The 19,893-nt window shown below is 36.0% G+C and overlaps 1 protein-coding gene across 1 annotated transcript in view; it reads right to left on the bottom strand.

Annotated features, from left to right (window-relative positions):
* prkdc (protein kinase, DNA-activated, catalytic subunit) overlaps window positions 1–19,893 on the bottom strand; it is a 68,227-nt gene that overhangs the window by 44,261 nt on the left and 4,073 nt on the right. The window contains exons 4-31 of the mRNA XM_030123562.1: window positions 19,760–19,834; window positions 19,310–19,418; window positions 18,258–18,370; window positions 17,982–18,081; window positions 17,826–17,881; window positions 16,711–16,741; window positions 16,459–16,616; window positions 16,207–16,353; window positions 15,067–15,231; window positions 14,787–14,955; window positions 13,683–13,732; window positions 13,483–13,599; window positions 13,128–13,277; window positions 12,826–12,935; window positions 10,989–11,148; window positions 10,772–10,858; window positions 10,564–10,683; window positions 9,498–9,657; window positions 8,608–8,717; window positions 8,066–8,153; window positions 7,778–7,941; window positions 7,326–7,478; window positions 5,854–5,961; window positions 4,849–5,075; window positions 4,064–4,158; window positions 3,581–3,683; window positions 1,851–1,984; window positions 648–878 (exon numbers count right to left, since the gene is read on the bottom strand). Coding sequence (XP_029979422.1) covers window positions 648–878; window positions 1,851–1,984; window positions 3,581–3,683; window positions 4,064–4,158; window positions 4,849–5,075; window positions 5,854–5,961; window positions 7,326–7,478; window positions 7,778–7,941; window positions 8,066–8,153; window positions 8,608–8,717; window positions 9,498–9,657; window positions 10,564–10,683; window positions 10,772–10,858; window positions 10,989–11,148; window positions 12,826–12,935; window positions 13,128–13,277; window positions 13,483–13,599; window positions 13,683–13,732; window positions 14,787–14,955; window positions 15,067–15,231; window positions 16,207–16,353; window positions 16,459–16,616; window positions 16,711–16,741; window positions 17,826–17,881; window positions 17,982–18,081; window positions 18,258–18,370; window positions 19,310–19,418; window positions 19,760–19,834 — 3,490 coding nt within the window. The remainder of the gene's footprint in view (window positions 1–647; window positions 879–1,850; window positions 1,985–3,580; window positions 3,684–4,063; window positions 4,159–4,848; window positions 5,076–5,853; window positions 5,962–7,325; window positions 7,479–7,777; window positions 7,942–8,065; window positions 8,154–8,607; window positions 8,718–9,497; window positions 9,658–10,563; window positions 10,684–10,771; window positions 10,859–10,988; window positions 11,149–12,825; window positions 12,936–13,127; window positions 13,278–13,482; window positions 13,600–13,682; window positions 13,733–14,786; window positions 14,956–15,066; window positions 15,232–16,206; window positions 16,354–16,458; window positions 16,617–16,710; window positions 16,742–17,825; window positions 17,882–17,981; window positions 18,082–18,257; window positions 18,371–19,309; window positions 19,419–19,759; window positions 19,835–19,893) is intronic.

Raw genomic sequence — 19,893 nt, 5'->3', positions numbered from 1 at the left:
CCCAAAGAAGAAGGAAGAAGTTAATCGAAAGGGTTAGAAAATTGATCTGTGCAGAACAGCAGAAACACTTTGGGATACACATGATCTGCAGATAAATTGTAAGTTTAGTAATTAGAATTTAAGCTGCTGGTTGTGACATGGATACAGATAAACAGGAGACCACTGTGACTAAAGACACACATTTATTATAAGTGAGTTACATTAAATCAGATCATGTTACATATAGTTGCAGAAAAAAATATTACACCACCCCTTGTGTTCTTCAATTTCTTGTTCATTTTAATGCCTGGTACAACTAAAGGTACATTTGTTTGGACAAATATAAGGATAACAACATACATAGCTCAAGAGAGTTTAATTTAAAAGCTGATATCTATCCATTTTCCATGTTTTCCATGTTTTCTTGATAATAAACATAAGTTTTTACATCAATATCTATGGCATTGTACTGACAAAAACAGCGCTTTTAGGCATTCCATGTTTTCTTTTCTGTCTGTTTTAGTCACATGATACACACAGGAGTTAGTACTTGATTGCGTAACCATTGTTTTTGATGACTTTTGATGGTCTAATAATCTTTTTCGCAACTGTAGCATAGACGGATCTGCTGTGTATCCCACATTTATCAGTAACAAGGCAGGACTTACTGAGCATGTGATGAGGCTTGACTATATGCAAGTTAATGAAGGTGTTGTAGCAGTCGAGGGCAGCCAGCAGGAGGTCCATCCACTGCAGGGTGGCTCTCACACTGAAAGGCCCACTCAGCTCCCTGAGAGTAGGCTGGGAAAGGAGACCTCCACCCTCAAAACGGGACACCAAGAACTCTATGCCACGATCCTTCAGCATGCTGTCCAACCACTGAGGTGGAGACTTCTTTTCTATGTTCAGTCAGAAAAAAATATAAAAAGTAAGAATAAAATAAAACGCAGGCAGAAATTAAGTTTGTACCCATTATTCAAGGTCAAATTCAAGTACTTTTGAGGGTAATTTTAAAATTTCTCCAGCGCAGCACCTTATCGCTGGGGTGAAATTCATATCTACCGGAATATCTATACTCATGATTTTTTCTTTTTCCACTTTTTATCACAGTGATGTACATTGTATTATGCTATAAACATCTAAAATTATGTTTCATAATAGCAAAAAGGTTAAAAATTAAGGGAGAACACAAAGTTTTATCCAAAAAAGGGAAGCCACTTGGCATTCTTCAGGCACACTCACCAAAGATTAAGATAAAAATTATAAAAATTCAAGCACTTTTTAGACCTTGAAAACACTACATTGGAATTCAAGCATTTTCAAGGATTCCAAGCACCTGTACAAACCCTGTATTTTGGGAAGGACTGGGGTGAGTTGCATTCGCATTCATTTTATGCACCATTTTGTTCCTTTTCTGTATCAGTCAACTATGAAAATGTTCTTATATATAAAGAAAAAAACAAAATTCAGGAACTAGGTGACAACTCAAATTATAATGGCGTATCAGGCAGTAAAGCTTTGAGGCATTTTATACTGCTTTATAATATTTATAATATATAAGAATATATTAATATTCTCCTGTGGAATACATATCACATATTTGCAATTTGTGATGATTTCTGACTGAAAATTTGAGTTTTTACCCGACCTGATCAAAACACTGATCAAATCTATTAGAGAATATGATTTATTGATTAAAATTACCACAAAAGACTAATTGTTTGTATGGGCTCATAATTTATCTTCATGACGTGACATTAAAAATATATCACATATCTATGCCTATGAATGAAAAGGCATTAAATTCATGACATTCTGACCCATAAATACTATCTGGGTTTTTTTTTGGTTTCACTACTCTTTTCTCTCACCTGGAAGGAGGGGAATAAACTCATAGAAGAGCTCCATGCATTTGTGGCGGCATTCAGTCTGTGGTCGACCACACTGCTCCAGAAGCCATAAAACAACGTCTGACAGGAAAAGCTTTTCATCTGGTGGAAAGCCCCTATAGAAGAAAACAAGAGGAAACACTATAGACTGCAGAAAAAGAAACATTCATTCAGTTTTAGCAGTAAACTCCTTACATGTAAAGGAAATTGCCCACAGTAATCTGGTGTTTCATTGAATTAATATCATGGAATAACTTTGCATGATTATTATTATAGATATAATTTTAGTTTTATTTTTTTGTTGGAAAAAAAAATGGACATTAATGGTGTTCACTGAAGCATGGAAGTGTGTATTTTAAGCTCTCTTTGGAGTTTATTTATGAATTCAGTTCCTTCTTGAGCAGTTTCCCCTCAATAGTCCACAATTGCACAATTATTATTTTCATGTTTCATCCTGTACTATTATTGAATTGAAGTAGATAAATCTGTTTTTATGTGTATACAGTTTTTATTATTTTACCTTTATTTCATTTTTTATTACAGCTTTATATTTATCCTGTACTAGAGAGACAACAACTACTGGCAAAAAATTCCTTGTTTAATAAAGCTGATTCTGATTCTTAACATTTGGCAAAGAAAATAAAGTTCTACTACAATGATCTGATTGTGGAATTCTGAGCAAACACTGATGTTTGACATAATAATTTAGCCAATAGGTGATGCCAATAGTGATGTCGTTTTATGTTTGTTCACTATGCTTTGGCTATTTTTCAGGGAGTTGCTCAGGGAAACAAAGGATTCTCCATTAAAATAAAATAAATAATTGAACTATCAATGTTTTTGACCAAGAACTATCCCAATTATAGAAGAAAGGAATAAAAGCTTGGGAGGAAACATGCAACTTTTAGGTTTTGGTTTGATTCAAACAGGTCTATCCCAGCACCAGGTGGCTCCAAGGTGAGGATGTGGTTACTATGTGAGAAAATAGTTTCAACCAGTATTTTCACGTATATACTGTATGTGCAGCAAAAAGTGGGTTATGCACTATGTTGTAACAGCAGTGGAGTTTAGCTGTTTAAGAAAATGTCAACAAAAAGCCATACAGGACAGACAAGCAAAAGGCAGGTGACAGCTGTTGCAAGTTTGGTGCAAAAATATCGAATGGCTTCCAGTTAAAATGAACTAATACTAACAGATACACTGATATTAATCTAGTGTGACAACACGCAAAACTTTATGTGGTATCTACAGTACTAGTCCAACATTAGGTTGTCTCCGTATTAAGATCTAATCTGGATACATGTGAAGTATGTGCTGTAGTAAAAACTACAGTTTCAGGGAAAAAACAGCTTCTATAAACCCAAGTGGTAGTGGTAGTGTGACCTCCCTTTACACTTAATATGTATTTTGTTCAGACAATATGAGATTTACGACATTAATTTTCTGATATTTTACACCAGGTTTCATTCAACACATGTTCAGTGTTTCTAATTGTTTGTGCTGCTTCTTGTCATGGGGTCAGAGGTCACATTAAATAGTAACTTTAACCTTTACAACACATTTAGTTCAGTTTTTTGTGTGTCTTTTAAGGCTGTGCACACATCTGAAGAAAAGTGAATGAGAAATAAATATATATGGTCATTTCAACCCTGCAAAAACAACAAAGATAAATGTGGAATAATTCTTTTGCACAATGATGTATGTAGACAGACCTGGGGATGCGTCTTTTTGCATTGTGCTGATTGAGAGTGGGAGCCTTGTGTTTGATGATTCTTTTCAGATGATCGATTGCACTGCCACACTGCTGCAACGTACCTGAGGATTAACAAGAGGCAAGAATGGGTTTACATCTCCAAAGCCAATAAGGACAGAATTATAAAGATGTTACACCAGGACAAACATGTCTAGAATATGGAAGATGATTAGGGCCACTGGAAAAAAAAAAATTAACGTCCAGTATATCTAGTTTTATTATTATTTTTATAAGAAAAAAGTCAGAATTCTGAGAAAAAAAGTCAGAATTCCAAGAGAAAAAAAACTCAAAATTTTGACTTTTTTCTTAGAATAATAATAAAAAAACTATATTGGACCTTAATTTTTTTTTCTCCAGTGGCCCTAATCCTCCTCCAGACTAGAAAGTCTAGTTCACTTTTGTAGCATGTCACTATGTAAAGCTGCAATAGAGGAACAATTACCCAGAGATCGTTCATCTGAGTGAGCAAGAGCGAGACTTTCAACAAATACGACGAGAACTTCAAAGACAAACTGCTCCACCAAGGAATTTTCCTCTCTGCAAACACAAACAGGCCACGACAATAAACAAAAAGTGAGAAGCAACAGCACAAATCAAACTAAGCAGGAATCTGCAAGAATATACATACACTATATGGACAAAAGTATTGGGACACATTATATTCAGGTATTTTTTGTAACAGGGGTCTGGGATACAAAACAATGACAAATGTCATAATATAGTTTAATATTGGGATAAATATCATTGCATTGCATTGGTTAGTTTTATTGAAATTGTTATCTTTGCTTCCAAAATACATCAGAGATGGTTTTCACTTAATTTCTCTCAACATTGATTTAGTTGGGGGTTTTTTTTTAATTTTATCCATGACCATGATTTTTAAATGTTCTACTTCTAAATTTATAAAATATTTTTCATGCTGTGACTGCAAATAATAATTTTCTACCACAACTAACCATCAACTTTCTTCACATCTCATTTAGGAAGAAAAATGTCCCATTAAACTTTAAGGAAAAATTGATGTTTATGCCTCAATCATCATGAACAGGACATCTTTCAGCTGGAGACATGATGTGTCCCAATATTTTTGTTGATATAGTTTATAAACATCAATATTTCCTTAAAGAAACACCTGAATTCAAAGTGTCCAAATACTTTTGTCCATATAGTGTATATCACAAACAAGATGCAGTGTGTTACTTTAGAAATTACATAGTTGTCTAATACCGGAACAGTCTGTAGATACTATTGAATGCTAAGGCAGCACCAAGTCTCTTGAAGCCACTGGGATGCAGAGCTAAACTGTAGATCCGTTTAAACAGTGACTTCATGTTGGTCGGGCTCTTCTCCTGCTGTTTGGGGGTGGTTTGTTTGATCGACCATTTGACAAACTCTTCAATGCAGCGACCGCAGAAGTCTCGCAGAGTGCTATCCATTGGGTCAACTACGCCATCCTGAAGAGGAATGATATCGTCAGAAAACTTAAGCAGTCCCTACCAGGATCTATATCCAGGGTGTCAAACATATGGCCCGCGGACCAAAATCAGCCCGCCAAAAGGTGCCAATCCGGCCCGCGAGATGAATTTGCAAAGTGCAAAAATTACACTGAAGATATTAACAGTCAAGGGTGTTGAACTTGTTGTAGTTCACATTCCACAAACAGACAAATATGATCTCAAGTGAAACAATAGTGTAATAACCTATAAATAATGACTCCAAATTTTTCTCCTTTTTTTAGCGCAAAAAAGAAACAATAAATTATGAAAATATTTACATTAACAAACTATCCTTTAATAATAAATTGTGAATACTCTGAACAAATATCAACAACCTGATGTATATTTTTATATTTAATATAACGCCTGTTAAGAAATGTTTGGTGCCTTTGTAGATCTGATAAGTTGAAGCATAATATTGTAAATATGAATATTTTCATAATTTAATGTTATGTTGTTTCACTAAAACAAAGAGAAAAAATTGGAGTTGTCATTATTTATAGGCATAATGTAATCTAATCTTTTCATATTAAACAAGAAGAAAATTTGGAGTTATTATTTATAAGCTGCGTGTGCTATTATTTTACCTGTCTGGCCCACTTGAGATCAAATTGAGCTGAATGTGGCCCCAGAAAGAAAATGAGCATGACATCCCTAATCTATATCTAGTCAGGAAACAATGTTTGAGTTTTTAAGGTCGGGACACGAACACATCCCATTGACCATAAAGACTCACCAAAATAGCCTCAAGAACCGCAACAGTGTCTTGGCTCTCAAACTTCTTGTTGCTTGTGAACCAGTGAATGAGCTGCATAACCAGTGGTTCAAACAGCTGCCTGGTCACCTGGTAAAGACAATCACATGCACCCATTATTATCACTTTGTACAGCAATTCTATAGTTTGTATAAACACTGTAATATCTATTGGTTCATACTAATTTATTTATTTATTTATTTCATTGGTTCATGCTAATTTATAATAACATGTAACGCGTTGAGGCTCATTGAGGTCCATTAAGACATACCATAATTCATAAAGGCATTCTAAAATTATTTTTTGTGTATTGACGGTCCCTTCGCCAAAGAGCACCTCTTTTACTCTTTTTCATTACTATTTTTCATGACTGCCTGGAGGTCCATGAAGAATTCCTCTTTACCGTTTATTCAACATATAACTTTTACTGGACACACAATTCCCTGTATGAGACAGGAAATGCAACTCGAATCTAGAGCAAAGTACAACACACACACACACTCTGTTTGAATCAAAATAAAAGACCCTAAATCCAACACGTTTTTGTACATTACATACAACTTTAAATTACAACATATTGCAAGAGTGGTTGGAAACCAAAATACCTTGTGCAAATACTTCCCCTTTAAAAAAAAAAAGTCATAGAAAACATGACAATATACCTACATCAATTTAATATATTTTAAAAGGAAAAATGCAGCTCTGCTCTGTTCATTTGTCTACTCTGTTTTTTGTTTGTTTTCCCTCCTGCAAGAGTTTCATCAATACCATAAATGCAACTGTAGTAGTATTAACTGACGATCACAAACATATTTTAAGCTCAGACATCAGACCATTTGTTGCTTTCAGGTCTATATACCTATGCTGAATTGAGTAAAAGGGCTTTTGTCCACTTTGCAGCTAATGCATGGAATATGGTGCAGAAAGACTGGAAACTAACTGAGTTAATTTCATTGAGCATTTTTAAATCCAAACCGAAAACTCTGGAGTCTGACTCCACAACATGCACTTGTTTTTCCTAATCTGCCTGTAAATGTTGTCTTTTTTTCTTCTATTTGTCTTATGCTTGTGTATTAACTGTATAATTTTGTAACTTTATTTTGTATTTGCTGCTGCCTATCTCGAATAGGACTCCCTTGAAAACAGGTTCTTAATCTCAATGGGATTTTTCTGGGTAATTAAGGTTAAATAAATAAATAAAATAAAAATAAAAAGCTAAAAAAAAGCCTGAAATGCCTGCATTTAGAACAAACAGAGAGAATTGTTGCTGTTAAAACAACACATCGTCTCATATCCTCGCATCATTGTGAAATAGGAGGTTTTTTCAATAGTAATGATCATGTGTATGCTCTTGTCTGAAATGTTTACTCTAAACTGGCCATTAATCTTTTTGTTTGAGTGGCAAAGATCGACAAGCGGAAAAGCATCGACAGTTCTTGTTCATCCCAACATACTTGATCCACATCACAGGCCAGACGCAGTAAAACAGGAAACAGCCTCTTGTGTAGCTTGTACAAAGGTGGCAACTTATTCTCCCCTTCTGCCATCTGAGCGCTTTTTCCAACCATGTAGACCTCCAAGCTGTGAAGGAGCTCACAAGCAGCAACCTGCAAAAAGGAGAGAGTGGGCCACTCTTTAGATGAGAGTAAACAAGTAGCATAAAAGAGGTTACTGCTCGTACTTTCGAATGTGCAAGTGAGTTTTTTTCACAACTGTTTTTTGTAGTTATGTTATTGTATTGCTTTTTTCTTGTAGTATTTCTTGTGTGTATATCCAGTGTTGTGCTGCTTTTGGAACCTCAATTTGACAGCTCTGCCCAAAGGATCAGTAAAGTTCTATCCAATCTAATCCAATCTAATCTAATCTAATCTAATAAGGATAATTCAAGTATTACTAAATGTCATACTTTGGTTTGTCGGTCGCTTGTTGACAGAGCCAGTTCACTGATTCGAGGGAGAAACGGGTCGAGGTAGATGATGGGCTTCATGTCAGAGAACGGCACTGCAAAACTCAACCTTTTCTCAGAATCCCAGGCAACAAACTTCTTCATCATTTCCTCTGATGACACCACTAAAGGCCAAAACAGAATAATAAGGTGAATAAAAGGTCCAGCATTTCTATAAACAGCATTAATTTCATGGTCCAAACGCCTAAAAATAGAGCAAAATATAAGTGGGTTTGTGCGAATCCTTACCTGTTACAAGGTTTCTGTTCAGTTTTCCCCCCAAATGACCAAGCAGCTTCACCACCCTGAGCCTCACAGCAACAAGAGGAGCATCTTCCTGCATTCGAATGCACAAAAAGTCTCATCACGAAACCTCTGAAATGCTCTCCTGAAGTCTGGTGTTCTAACATTGTAGTGCTTTTAAGGAACATTGTTGTATACTTTTAGTACCTTTTGGTTCATTGATGGTGTTTTATACGTATGTTATTGGTTTAGCGTTTCATGTATGGTTTTAGAATTGAGTTTTACCATGTTTTTTTTTTTTTATGTTTTCAGTGTAGATGTATGGATGAAACCTCTATTTTTTGTAACTTCTGCTGCTGCTTGTATTGGTTTTTAATCTCAACATGTCTTTTTTCCTGGTTAAATAAAGGTTACATCAAAAAATGTAATAAAACGAACCACAACCTGCTGAAAGATCTGTAAAAAAAAAACAAACAAACTGCCATACATTTTCATTCTTTCCAGCCATTACTGGAATTTTTTTGTTTTTAATGTTTCCATCCAGTTACCATGGTGAGCTGGTTGGACTGCTTCAACAGTCTGGTCATCACTCGGCTGTACCCTCTGTCGTGTCTTGAAGACAATGAAGACATCACCTCCCAGCTGCTGTCATCTTTGTCTATAGTCAAAGTCAACACCTCAGTTAGACTATCTAACTCATATACATTGTGTCCATGAAGTCTCTTTTACTTTTAATGTAACAAATGTATTACAAAAGCAAATAAATAGCCAAATCTGTGGAAATTATTACAAAAATGGAAAGTATATATTGAAGGTTTTTTTGGCTCATTAATTACACCTCTATATGGACACCATTAGTTGTATGAAGCACATCAAGATGGTACTGGATTTGTTTCCATGTTAGCTGTAGCATAGCCTCATCAATGGCATCAGTGATCTTTTGCTTCAGGTCTTTGATGTCCCGTATCTTTGTTGGATATCTTTAACAAAACCCTATAGAAAAAAATCCAGGGTAGTGATATCTGGTGAACAGAGGTGTCCAGGGAATCGGGCCATCCCTTCCAAATGTTAGATTTAGGGACCCACCGACACTTCCCAATGTGGTGGTAAATCATTTTGCTGGAAATGATGGTTGGTTGAAGGTCATCCAGTTGTGGTGACACATATTCAGTCAAAAGGCCAAGGTAAACATTTGCAGTAATTGATCTCTCATTGAAGAAAAATGGACCGATAGTTCAATGGCACATGATCCCACAATGTGATTAAAAACTTTGATAACCACTGAGTCCATAGAACATATCTGATTAACATATCCCATCAACTGCTTTTGCAATAAATGTGTTACATTGTAAAGAGACTTTGTGGACATCCTTTACAACTATTGAGTGTCCATCAGCTGACTGCTTGATGTGGCTCTCGGATGTTATCATGAACTTACTGTCATCGGAGGTGGTTTTCAGGTATCCATCCAGAAGAGGGAGGATGTTCTTGTAGCAGGGTTGCATGGTCTCCAGAGTGATGCAGGAAGACCAGTCCTCCAGAGCATCTAGGGCTGTGTTTGCCAAAGGAACGTGGCTCAGACCCAGTCTCAGAGCCGCCTACATAAGTTGTTTACAAAAGGTTCTTATTAGTGAATATCTTGATGATTTTATGGACTAAAAACTCAATGACTTAACACTGAACACACACCCAAAGAGCATAAACACACTTGGCTTTTATTAACCTATGACTTACTGAATGTCATTAATCATTATTTACCATCATATTTTCATTATTACAGAAGTCTGTCAAGATATTTTAAATTATGCAGATGGTTGATTAGCCAATATTTTTGCCAAATTAATAATATTCACAGACTAATTTGAGGTAAGAATCCTTTATGTAAGTTTTATCAGTTCATTATTGCAATGTTTTGCTAATAGTGTCACCAAATGCCGAGATGCTCATTGTGGAATAAAACACTGGTGCTAACATATTTTTTGGAATAAATGAAAACATTATTCTTTAAGTGCTGGGGTTTTACATAGGTTTTCTGTGGGCTTAGCTGTGGTCTAGACTTGTGGAAGTTTGAAGCAGCAAATTTTCTTTCAGAATTAATATTTTATCCCAGTATCCAAAAACTCAACTTGGCTTTTTTACTAAGGTGCTGCACCATAGCCTTATAAAGAAAGGAACACCTTGAAATATGTAAAATTTTACTATTAAACACTGAAAACATCATAAAAAGTTGAAAATAACAAACTCTGGTAATATCTTTTTTGTTGCATTTGCTTGTGAATTTGGTGGAATGTCACTTACACCCATATGATTATGAGCCTTTTTCTTGTATAATGGTTTTTTTTGGGTTATTTAATCTGTTTTCAGGAGCTGAGAAAGGCTCCACTATCTCCATCGCCCTCTCAATGTTAAATCACTTCAATAAATATGTATGGAAAATGAATAAATAAATAATCTGTTTTCCTTTAGCCTACAAACACATAAATCAACAAAGAAAGGAACGCTACCTCTAGTGCAGGACAGTACGCCTTGATGTCCAGGGCTACAATGTTGGGATGCAGCGAAAGGACAAACGTCAAGCAGGATGCCAGCAGTTCATCTTTGTACTGCTTCATTCTTGTACACACCTAGTGGAAACAACATGGTAATGCACTGATTCAGTTCATAGATAGAGGAATTAACATCTGTTGTGCATATATTATATGTGCATGCTACCTCTTTTCCAAATTTAGAGAATAGTGCAAAACAGGCATTTTTCACTGTGTCACTCTGGGGGGATGTAGAGCTTCTCAGACCAACACCCTGTTAAAAAGCAGGACATACAACTAAATTATCTTTCATACTCCCTATTACCATTCTCTTTACTCTCCATCTATCTTTGAAGAGTTAATTCCAGTGTGACGGCCGAGACAACAGCTCCAGGAAACGTTACCTGGTAATACCTGATCCTCTTGGCAATTCTCATGGTGACGGAGAGCAGTTTGTAAAAGCCACTGACGAGTGGATTTCGTATGGAGTGGAGGATGAGTTCATGGCTTAAAGGATACATCCATGACTGAAAATACTCCACGTGCTTATTCAGCAGCAGCTCACTACAGAAGGAATAAAGGCAAGCAAACAGAAAGAGCGCTCAGTTAAAAAAGATACAACTTTTAACTTGAAAACTTTATAATGTCTGATGTTGTTTTGCAAATGGTTTCAATATCAGTTCACCTAGTCCTCTTACTTTATATCAGTCCATACGTTCATGAATATGTGTTTTCCAGGCCTCAACAGTTACATATTTTTAGTGGACAGGGTTGAACTTTGTAGAGAACATGCAAGGAACTGTAACAATAATTTCCAACATACATAAATCTATTTATTTATCTCTCATTTCTTCAATCATTTCCCGCAGCAACATAAGAGCATAGATGAACTGATAACCAGGGAGCTTTGCTTTTTGTCTCCGTTCCATCTTCACAACAGATCCTCCTGTTGATCTCATGGTCCACCCCTACCCCATTAGTGACAAACACCTCCAGATACTTAAAGGGGTCATATTTTGCTAAACCTACATTTATTAGTCTTCAGTTCATTTATTTGTGTATTTGGACCCAAATAGTTCAAAAACTTTGAATTTGAACCCTCCAGGTGCTGCAAAGCTATCTTCATATTTATTTTGGCAAAATCAAGTGGATTTCTACAACCCGTTTCAATTCCCTCTTAATTTGTTACGTCTTATAGCTAGTTACGTCATGACATTTGCATATATAAGGTCAAGACTTCCGATGAACATTTCTACGAGTACGACATTAATTGTTTGTCAGCTGTTAAGCACATGCTAATCCCATCTGACTGAAATAAAGAAACTTGGATTTCTAAAGATTATCTCTACTTTTTTTCCAGTAACAAATACGTACTTAGTGAGGTTTATAATGGACACTGTATTTCTTTATTAAAATGTCAAATGTCCTTTGAAGAACCAAGGTTAAAAGACTAAAAGAGCATGTGGAGTTGCAAGGTCCCCTGAATACAACAGAAGTTCCTATCCATTTCTTTTCAATAAAAACCTCTACTCTCCTCTCCTATATTCATGCTCCAGCAAATACATGTTACTGACTTGACTTCTTCCCTGGAGTCTCTGTGCTTTATGTCCTCACAGGATTTCCCTGGATCATCTCTGGACCTGCTGCTATCGTCCTGCTTCTCTCCTGCCTCCATCATCAATATTCATTTATCCATGTTGTTGTGATAGTGTTTATTATAAAGTGACATGGATGGCAGAGGATTCCACTGTTGATACTAACAGCTGCAGTAGTTGTATATCCACTGTTAGTACTTGTATTTGGAGTAGTACTGACAGCAGTTACGGGTATTTGTACTCGTTATTGGCAGTTAAACGAGCAACAGCAGTTCTAGGTTTTAACAGTTATTGTTCAGTTTGCTGTGCATCCATGTGTATCACCCCATTTCCTCCCTCTCCCTTCTCCCCCCCCTCCCCCAATCTCTCTCTCTCTCTCTCTATCTTGCCTGTTACAAGGAAGTTTTTCATCACCACTGTCACCAAGTGTTTGCCCCTGGAGGATTCTGTTGGGTATCTGTGAATTGGCTTAAGAGTCTGGTTAAATGTGAAGTATTATGAGATTGATTGATTAATTGATAAAACCCATCACATGGACTAGGAGATTCTTGGTAAACTGTTACAGAATGACTCAGATATAAAGTATCGCACAGAGCCCTGTTAGATTCTGCACCTGTGACGGTTGTTTGCACTGTGTCTTCATTACCTGCAGAAGTCAACCAGGTTGATGAAGGCGGTGAAGTCTTTAATCTTATTGGGCAGTAGATGAGCTGTGGGGTCAGATGAGGGCAGGGCGTGGGCCGCATCGTCAGGAGCCTGAAGAACAAAGTGCACTTAGAGACAATAAAAAACAACAGTACAGACTTTTAGACTGATGCTGCCACAGCCCTGAACTCTAAATATGTTCACGTTTCATGTTAATCAGTGATCTTCATCCTCATGTGTGTAGGATGTCATGTTAACTCTTAGCTGTCCTCAGTATGTGAAATACAAAGAGTGAGATATCACCTCTTCTCCTGGTGTGATTTTCTGAACAGACAAGTCCAGTTTTTCCACAATGCGGAGGATCGATTTCACCAGTTCATCATAAAGAAGACGACTTAAAGACCCAAGAGCGGCGTTCTGGCTTTCAAAAGCTCCATCTAGAAATCCTGAATCCTGTAAAGAACCATGGAAATGTATCACAAAGACCTTTCTGAATCTGTACAGAATAGTCTTAAAAGTTTTGGTAATGTTCCAAATATGTACAATACTATGTCAAGGTTATTATATAGATTATTACAAACAAAAATCACTCAAAACTGGTCAATTAGATGAAGAAAATCCTACATTTCTTTGAGTCTATATACATCTATAACAGTACCTTAAGCTGATCACAGTCGAGGAGGCTTTTGTACAGGACGAGGTAATCCTGACTTGCTGGAACTTTCCACTTTCCAGCTCGAACTTGTGAAGACTCAGATGCACCAGTGTCTTTCTGCTGAAAAGACCAAAAGTAAATGTAAGGCATCCCCCTGTCCATGAATTTAAAACAAAAATATAACTTAATTTATTTATATTAACCTCAGAGAGCATGATGGGTTTGGAACAGACACGAATCAAGCCCTGGTGCACTGAAAAAGAAGTAAAAGTGAAGTTAAATATACTTAGAAAATAAGTATTAGACTGGTGTGACAAAGTGGTGAAAGGTAGAGTAAATGTCTCAAAACTGTGACTGTTAAACACATCAGGATTTTACTGCGGCACCTGAAATGTTTATTCAACCTTTGAGGACCCTCGGGCCATTTTTGTACATTTTTGTTTTGATTTGGTGATCAGTATGTCTTTGTCACAGGTTATGCCTTGAATTTCTGCAATTACGTTTCATTGACATATTTACTGAATATAAAGTCAGTTATTCTTACAGGTCCATTTGATGCTACAGACATTTTTTGCACTCTTTAGAGACCTTCGAGCCAAAAATGTCCATGAACAAAAATTCCTCTAAAAATCTCCATATATTAATATTTTTTCAGCATAAATATTTTTTTGACCACTTCAGTTTTTCTCAAAACTACCAAACTTTCAATCATTTTCAGGATTTTGACCCTTTGCCGGTTTACAAAATGCCAGTTTGAATATGAGATGCCAGATTTTTAATTAAAAACAACACAAAATATGAAGTATTTTCCATATAATACATGGTAAAGGGATGTAGTCTGTAGCAATATCTAAAATTAACTATAACACAGACTTCATTGCATTAGTATTTCTTATGTGAGATTAAAAATGTGGTTTCCAAGAACTTAAACTTTACCCTGGATTCTGAAAAACTCTGGTATGTTTCCATTGAAATTACTAGATACAAAAAAAAAAAAAAGAAAAAACCACTTCAGACTTTCTCTGAAAAAAGTTCTTAATAATGGGGAAGGACTTTTCAGATTCTTGAGGGGTGGGTCTGTGTCCTGAAAGAACACCGATTGGTGGAACATACAAGACTTCAAGGCAGCAACTAGAAACAACCGAGCCTCACATCAATACATTTTCAGGAACTTTGAGGTAGAAAAAAAAACTACACAGGTTGCTAAAAATTATTTTACCCAGGTAAATAAAATCCTAGTATTAAAAGTTCCCGGGAATGTTGGTGGGAAAGGGGCTAGTGTGTGCTTTTCATCATAGCTTACGTACCCACAGAGCTAATGAAACTCCACAGTACAGGTCCTTTAGAGGCCATGGCCACCAGCACTTTAAGAATAGACCTGCAACAGGCGGTCTGCATCCTGTCACTGTACTGGGGGAAACTGTCGATCTGCACCACAAGAAGACGCTCCAGCAGTGGTGTGTACACCTCTGGAATCTGAGGTATGAAGCAGAAGTTACGAAAGGATAAGTGTGAGATTACTACTGACTCCTAAATCCATGATAAAGACATCGACCAACAGCAAACTGATATTAATGAGTCTGTTACCTTGTCCAGGTGAATGAGAACATTGGCTATGGAGTCCAGGAAGCTGGGCAGCTGATAGAAGGTGTCATCCTCCCCGTCAGACTCGGTCAGGTACATCTGCTTACAGCGTTGAATCAGCTCGGTGTACATCAAGTCCACATCCTGAGGGCAGACCTTCTTACATGGCTACAAGACAAAAACAGTCTTTATTAAAAGACGAACAAATATCTGAGGTGAGGCTGCCAACTCACTGCACAGCAAACTAAAAGCAAACCAATATTGCAAAATAGGACCAATGTCCCTGTATCTCAGCAGCATGTTCTATCAAGAATCAATAAGCTGAATTTGGGAAGTTGTCAGATTCTGGCGCTATGTTAGAGTCCTGTGGTCTTGATGCAGTCTCCCAATTGAAAATTGTGGTACTTTCATTGGAGAATAACGCAACAAATTAAATGAAAGTCTATATATGACTTCCTATCAATGCTCAATAGTAACTGTATAGATATTTTAAATCATTTCCACATTATAAGCCATCAAAATGTGGCCAATTATAAGTAAAGGCAAATATTTAATACTTAAAAAATTCGTCAAAAATCTAAATTTCCCAAAAATGTGAACAAACTTCGTAGACATTGACCCAAGGACACAACATACAAAATTTTAAATGAATCCAACCAGTAATTTCGGAGAAGATTGCTTAACTGTAGAACATTGATAACCTTGAGTTTGACCCTTCAAGATCATTCAAGGTCAAAAGTCATGGACCAAAATGAAAGTCCATATATGACTTCCTATCAGTGCTCAATAGTAACTATATTGATATCTGTAACCATTTCCATGTTATAAGCCATCAAAATATGGCCCGTTATAAGTAAAGTCAAATTTTTATATTTCAAAAATTTATTTAAAAAAATCCCAAAATCTAAACTTCTCAAACCTGTGAGGGAATACAAGGAAGCGGCATATAAAATTTGAAATGAATCTGATGACCAGTAGTTTCGTCAGAGAAGATGTTTGAAGAAATTGCGAACAAAGACGACGAAGACAACAACGAAGACTGACACAGCACCTTCACAATAGTTCATGGCCTATCTGATGGTGACCTAAAAATGCTGCTGCTATGGGGTAAAATGATAAAGTTGAATAAAACCAAAAACATACAGCTGCAAATAATCCATATCCTCGTATGGCGATGGATAGCTCCTTGTGGGTGGAGTCCATGGTCTTAATGATGCCACAGAACTTCTGCATGAAGAACTTGAGTTTGCCTTTGTGCTCTTCAATGTTCTCAGCCACCAACATGGCAACCTGTATAAAAACATGAAGGCAAAAGCATTCAGAAAAATATTACGCAGTAGTTCAGGTTTATTACCCTTCATTAAGGTCTTCTTTATGGTTTCTGAAAGTCTCTACCTGTTTGAGGAAGGCTTCAAGCGCGTAATAACTCGTCTTCTTCATCTCGCCGTTGATGTGTCCGCAGAGCTTGGACATGACCTCAAACAGAGCTCTGTAATGGTCCATGAGGCAGCTGCTGAACTGGGATGCATGCCTGGCAAGTAACCTCAGACCGGCTGTTCAACACACACAGTCAAATATGAGGTACCGAAGAATTTAATCTTTTAATCGATTCGCATTTTCAACCATTGTTCAAATGGAGAGGCTTACCAAAAGTGACAGCGTAGCGAGTCATCTCCATCTACAATCATACAAACAGACAATTACTTAATGATATTGTACAGGATTACATTTAGTGTCAAAAGTGAAGTCACAAAGCAGTGTGTTCACAAAGTATAATGGGCTACGTAATAATATAAACCTTTTGTTATCACGGTTACACTCAGTTTGTTTTTTGTTTATTTGTTTGTTTGTTTTGATGATGCCTAGTTCATCGTTATGTGTATTTATGCATTTTTTAATTTATAGCGAAATGGTAATGTATACATGTTGGCTGTTTTATGTCTTGTTTCTGTTACCTACCTTCAGACTGAAGATAAAAAGTAGTTATTTTTACTAATTCTGGCATATTTACATGGGTGTATTTTTTATACATCAATGTTCATAAATATGCATGGTCCCTATTAAATAAACCAATAAAATAAAATAAAAATAAGCATATGAATAAAAGAGTTCCGTATTTACTTCTAATATTCACAAAAACTATCAAGTTAATAAGAGTTTTCCAGCGATTAATAATAATACAGATGGAAAATTATGGATTTTATTATGGAAATTACTATGTCATTGGAAGTGCAAAAGGTGAACAAGATGAAAACCCACTAAAGGACTCCCCTGTAAAGACAAAAATAAAAAATAATAGCTTTAAATATTAATTTACAGTTAATTTTTTTCATCACGATAAGTAAAAACCACCCAAGAAATAAAGTAATTTTACTGTATAGCAATTTAATGTGTGACCTATATTCATGAATTTATCAATTTGTCACAGTGTTTTTATTTGAGATATTCTGAGTTATTCTGGCTGTACATCATTTATTTTAAGCATTAGTATTAGTTTTAACATTTGCAGACAGTTTCTTGTTTCTCTAGTGTTCTTATACTAAAATTATGTTTCACTAATTGACACAGATTCTCCTTGAAACTGCATGAATCTCATAAGTGACCCGGTGAATTCTAACAAAAGGTCTGACTTTCCCAAAATTTGACTTTTCAGACTTGGAATATTATGTTATTAAAATCCATGAAGTGTACATAAACATAGTAGAGGTTCGATCAATGATGTAACTGTTGGGTTTCTACTTAAAGCCTCTATCTGTCTTTACCTGAGGGCTGATCGCTTTCAGGGCGTACTGAAAAATTTCTGTAGATGTTGCTGGATCTGCAAACCACAGAGAAACAGTAGTTATACCATGTAAAAACATAGCACTTTTGCCTTGATCATGAAAAGGTCGGTCATTAAAAACACACAGATGTCCCACCTTCCTCCATGGTTTTAGTGAAGTTGACCATCAAAGCCGTGATTCCTCTCAAACATCCAGCGACGACAAACAGTTTAGGTTCTTTCGTTGAAGAGGTCATCTAAGACAAACACATTAAAAACACCCACATGGATTATCAGAGGTGTATTTGTTGTGCTGAATTCAGGAGAGAATGCATGAAAGCTCAATGACAAATCTGAAAAAAAAAAAAAAAACACCTGAGCATTATCCAACAAAACAGAGTGATTCTGCCTGTGTCTTATCTGTTAAACATACCTGCTCTTTCAGCTCTCCGAGGTACGCTTTGTACAGTTTGTCAGAGTTGTTGACCATCTCACTGGGGTGAACCTCCGCCAGAATGCCGAGCAACTCGTAGATTTTACCCAGAACTGAGAAAAAGGCGTTTTTATTAGGTAAATGAAGTGTGCTGACCTCTCCTTCACCGAATTCACTCCAGTAATCACATTTTTGCTTTCTGAACATCAATCAACCTTTAACCTTTATTTATAAAGCGCTTTTCATGCACAGATGCAACACAAAGTGCTTTACAGAATTAAAAACAATTACACAATAAAAACAGAATTAAAATTACAAAGAAAACCCCTCCCTCCCACCCTCCATACTAGACACGCACACACACACACACATACACACGCCCACACACTTACACACGCACACACATGCACACGCACACAACAGGGAGACATGGCATGGCACTGAGGATCAAGGAAACGCCACCAACATGGGGGAAAAACGCCTAAATCACACAGTTCTGGCAATTGTTCTTTCAACAGCCTGTAATATAAAAGACGCAACAAGTTGAAAAAGACATAAAAAGAGAAACAAGATAATAATGACATATGACGAGATATAAATGACACAACAAGAAGAAAACACTCCTGTTTCACTGATTTCATGATTTTGCACTTAATTTTATGTTTTTGTTAATTATGACATCAAATCAAAATAATCTAAAACGCAATTATTTGTAGTTTTACTATCTGCATTATGGTCAGAACATTTCAGATTTAGAGGAAAATTCAAAACAATTACAGTGATAAAATGGTTAACTAATATTAAAATATGTAAAATTAAACATACTATCATTTGTGTTTTAGCTGATACTGCAAACATAATAAACCCTTACGACAAAAGAAAAATCTATAAAGCAATTATTATATGCATTATAATTTATATGACCGATTATGAACTATAGTAGTTATAGCAGGCATTTAGACATGGACTTTTTATATATTGCAATAACAGTAATTGTCATTTTAACGTCCATTCTTGCTTTGTTATTTCAGTCATTAACGGAACACACTCACCTGAATCTGGTAGTCTGCTTTTCTGACAAAGCTCACTGTAATATCTGTTGAATATTTCAGGGATTCTGAATTCTGCAGCAACACTGGAAGCCTTGGTAGTTTGGAGAACCTGTAAGTGTGTTTAAAAAAAAACCCACACAAGAGATCCACTTAAAAAACACAGTACAAGTAAAACTCAACAGTCTGTAGTCTGTTTATATCATAATAACTAGTGTTGAAGAACCATTCCAATAGAATAGAATAGAATAGAATAGAATAGAATAGGCTTTGTTGCAGAATACCATTGTACAGTGCAATGAAATTAGGTTTTATGTTCAAGGTGTTCAAGTAAGATACACACACCAATTATAAAAACAGTCATGAATAAAAAAATATTTCAAAATATATAATATAAAGACAGTCAAGTAAAAAAAAAAAACCACACAAAAATGGAATTCATTATAAACCTACCTTAATGAGGAGTTCTAGTGCTGGAGTTCTGCATTTTGCAACTTTATCTTTTGTATACACCGCCATACATGTGTCCTGAACAAAAAAATGAAAGATTAAGCAAAAAAATGAAAAATACTTTAATAATGACACGT

This window comes from Sphaeramia orbicularis, chromosome 20 (genome assembly GCF_902148855.1).
Source record: "Sphaeramia orbicularis chromosome 20, fSphaOr1.1, whole genome shotgun sequence".
In the NCBI taxonomy this organism is placed as follows: Eukaryota; Metazoa; Chordata; class Actinopteri; order Kurtiformes; family Apogonidae; genus Sphaeramia; species Sphaeramia orbicularis.
This window is presented reverse-complemented; position numbering and strand designations above follow the sequence as displayed.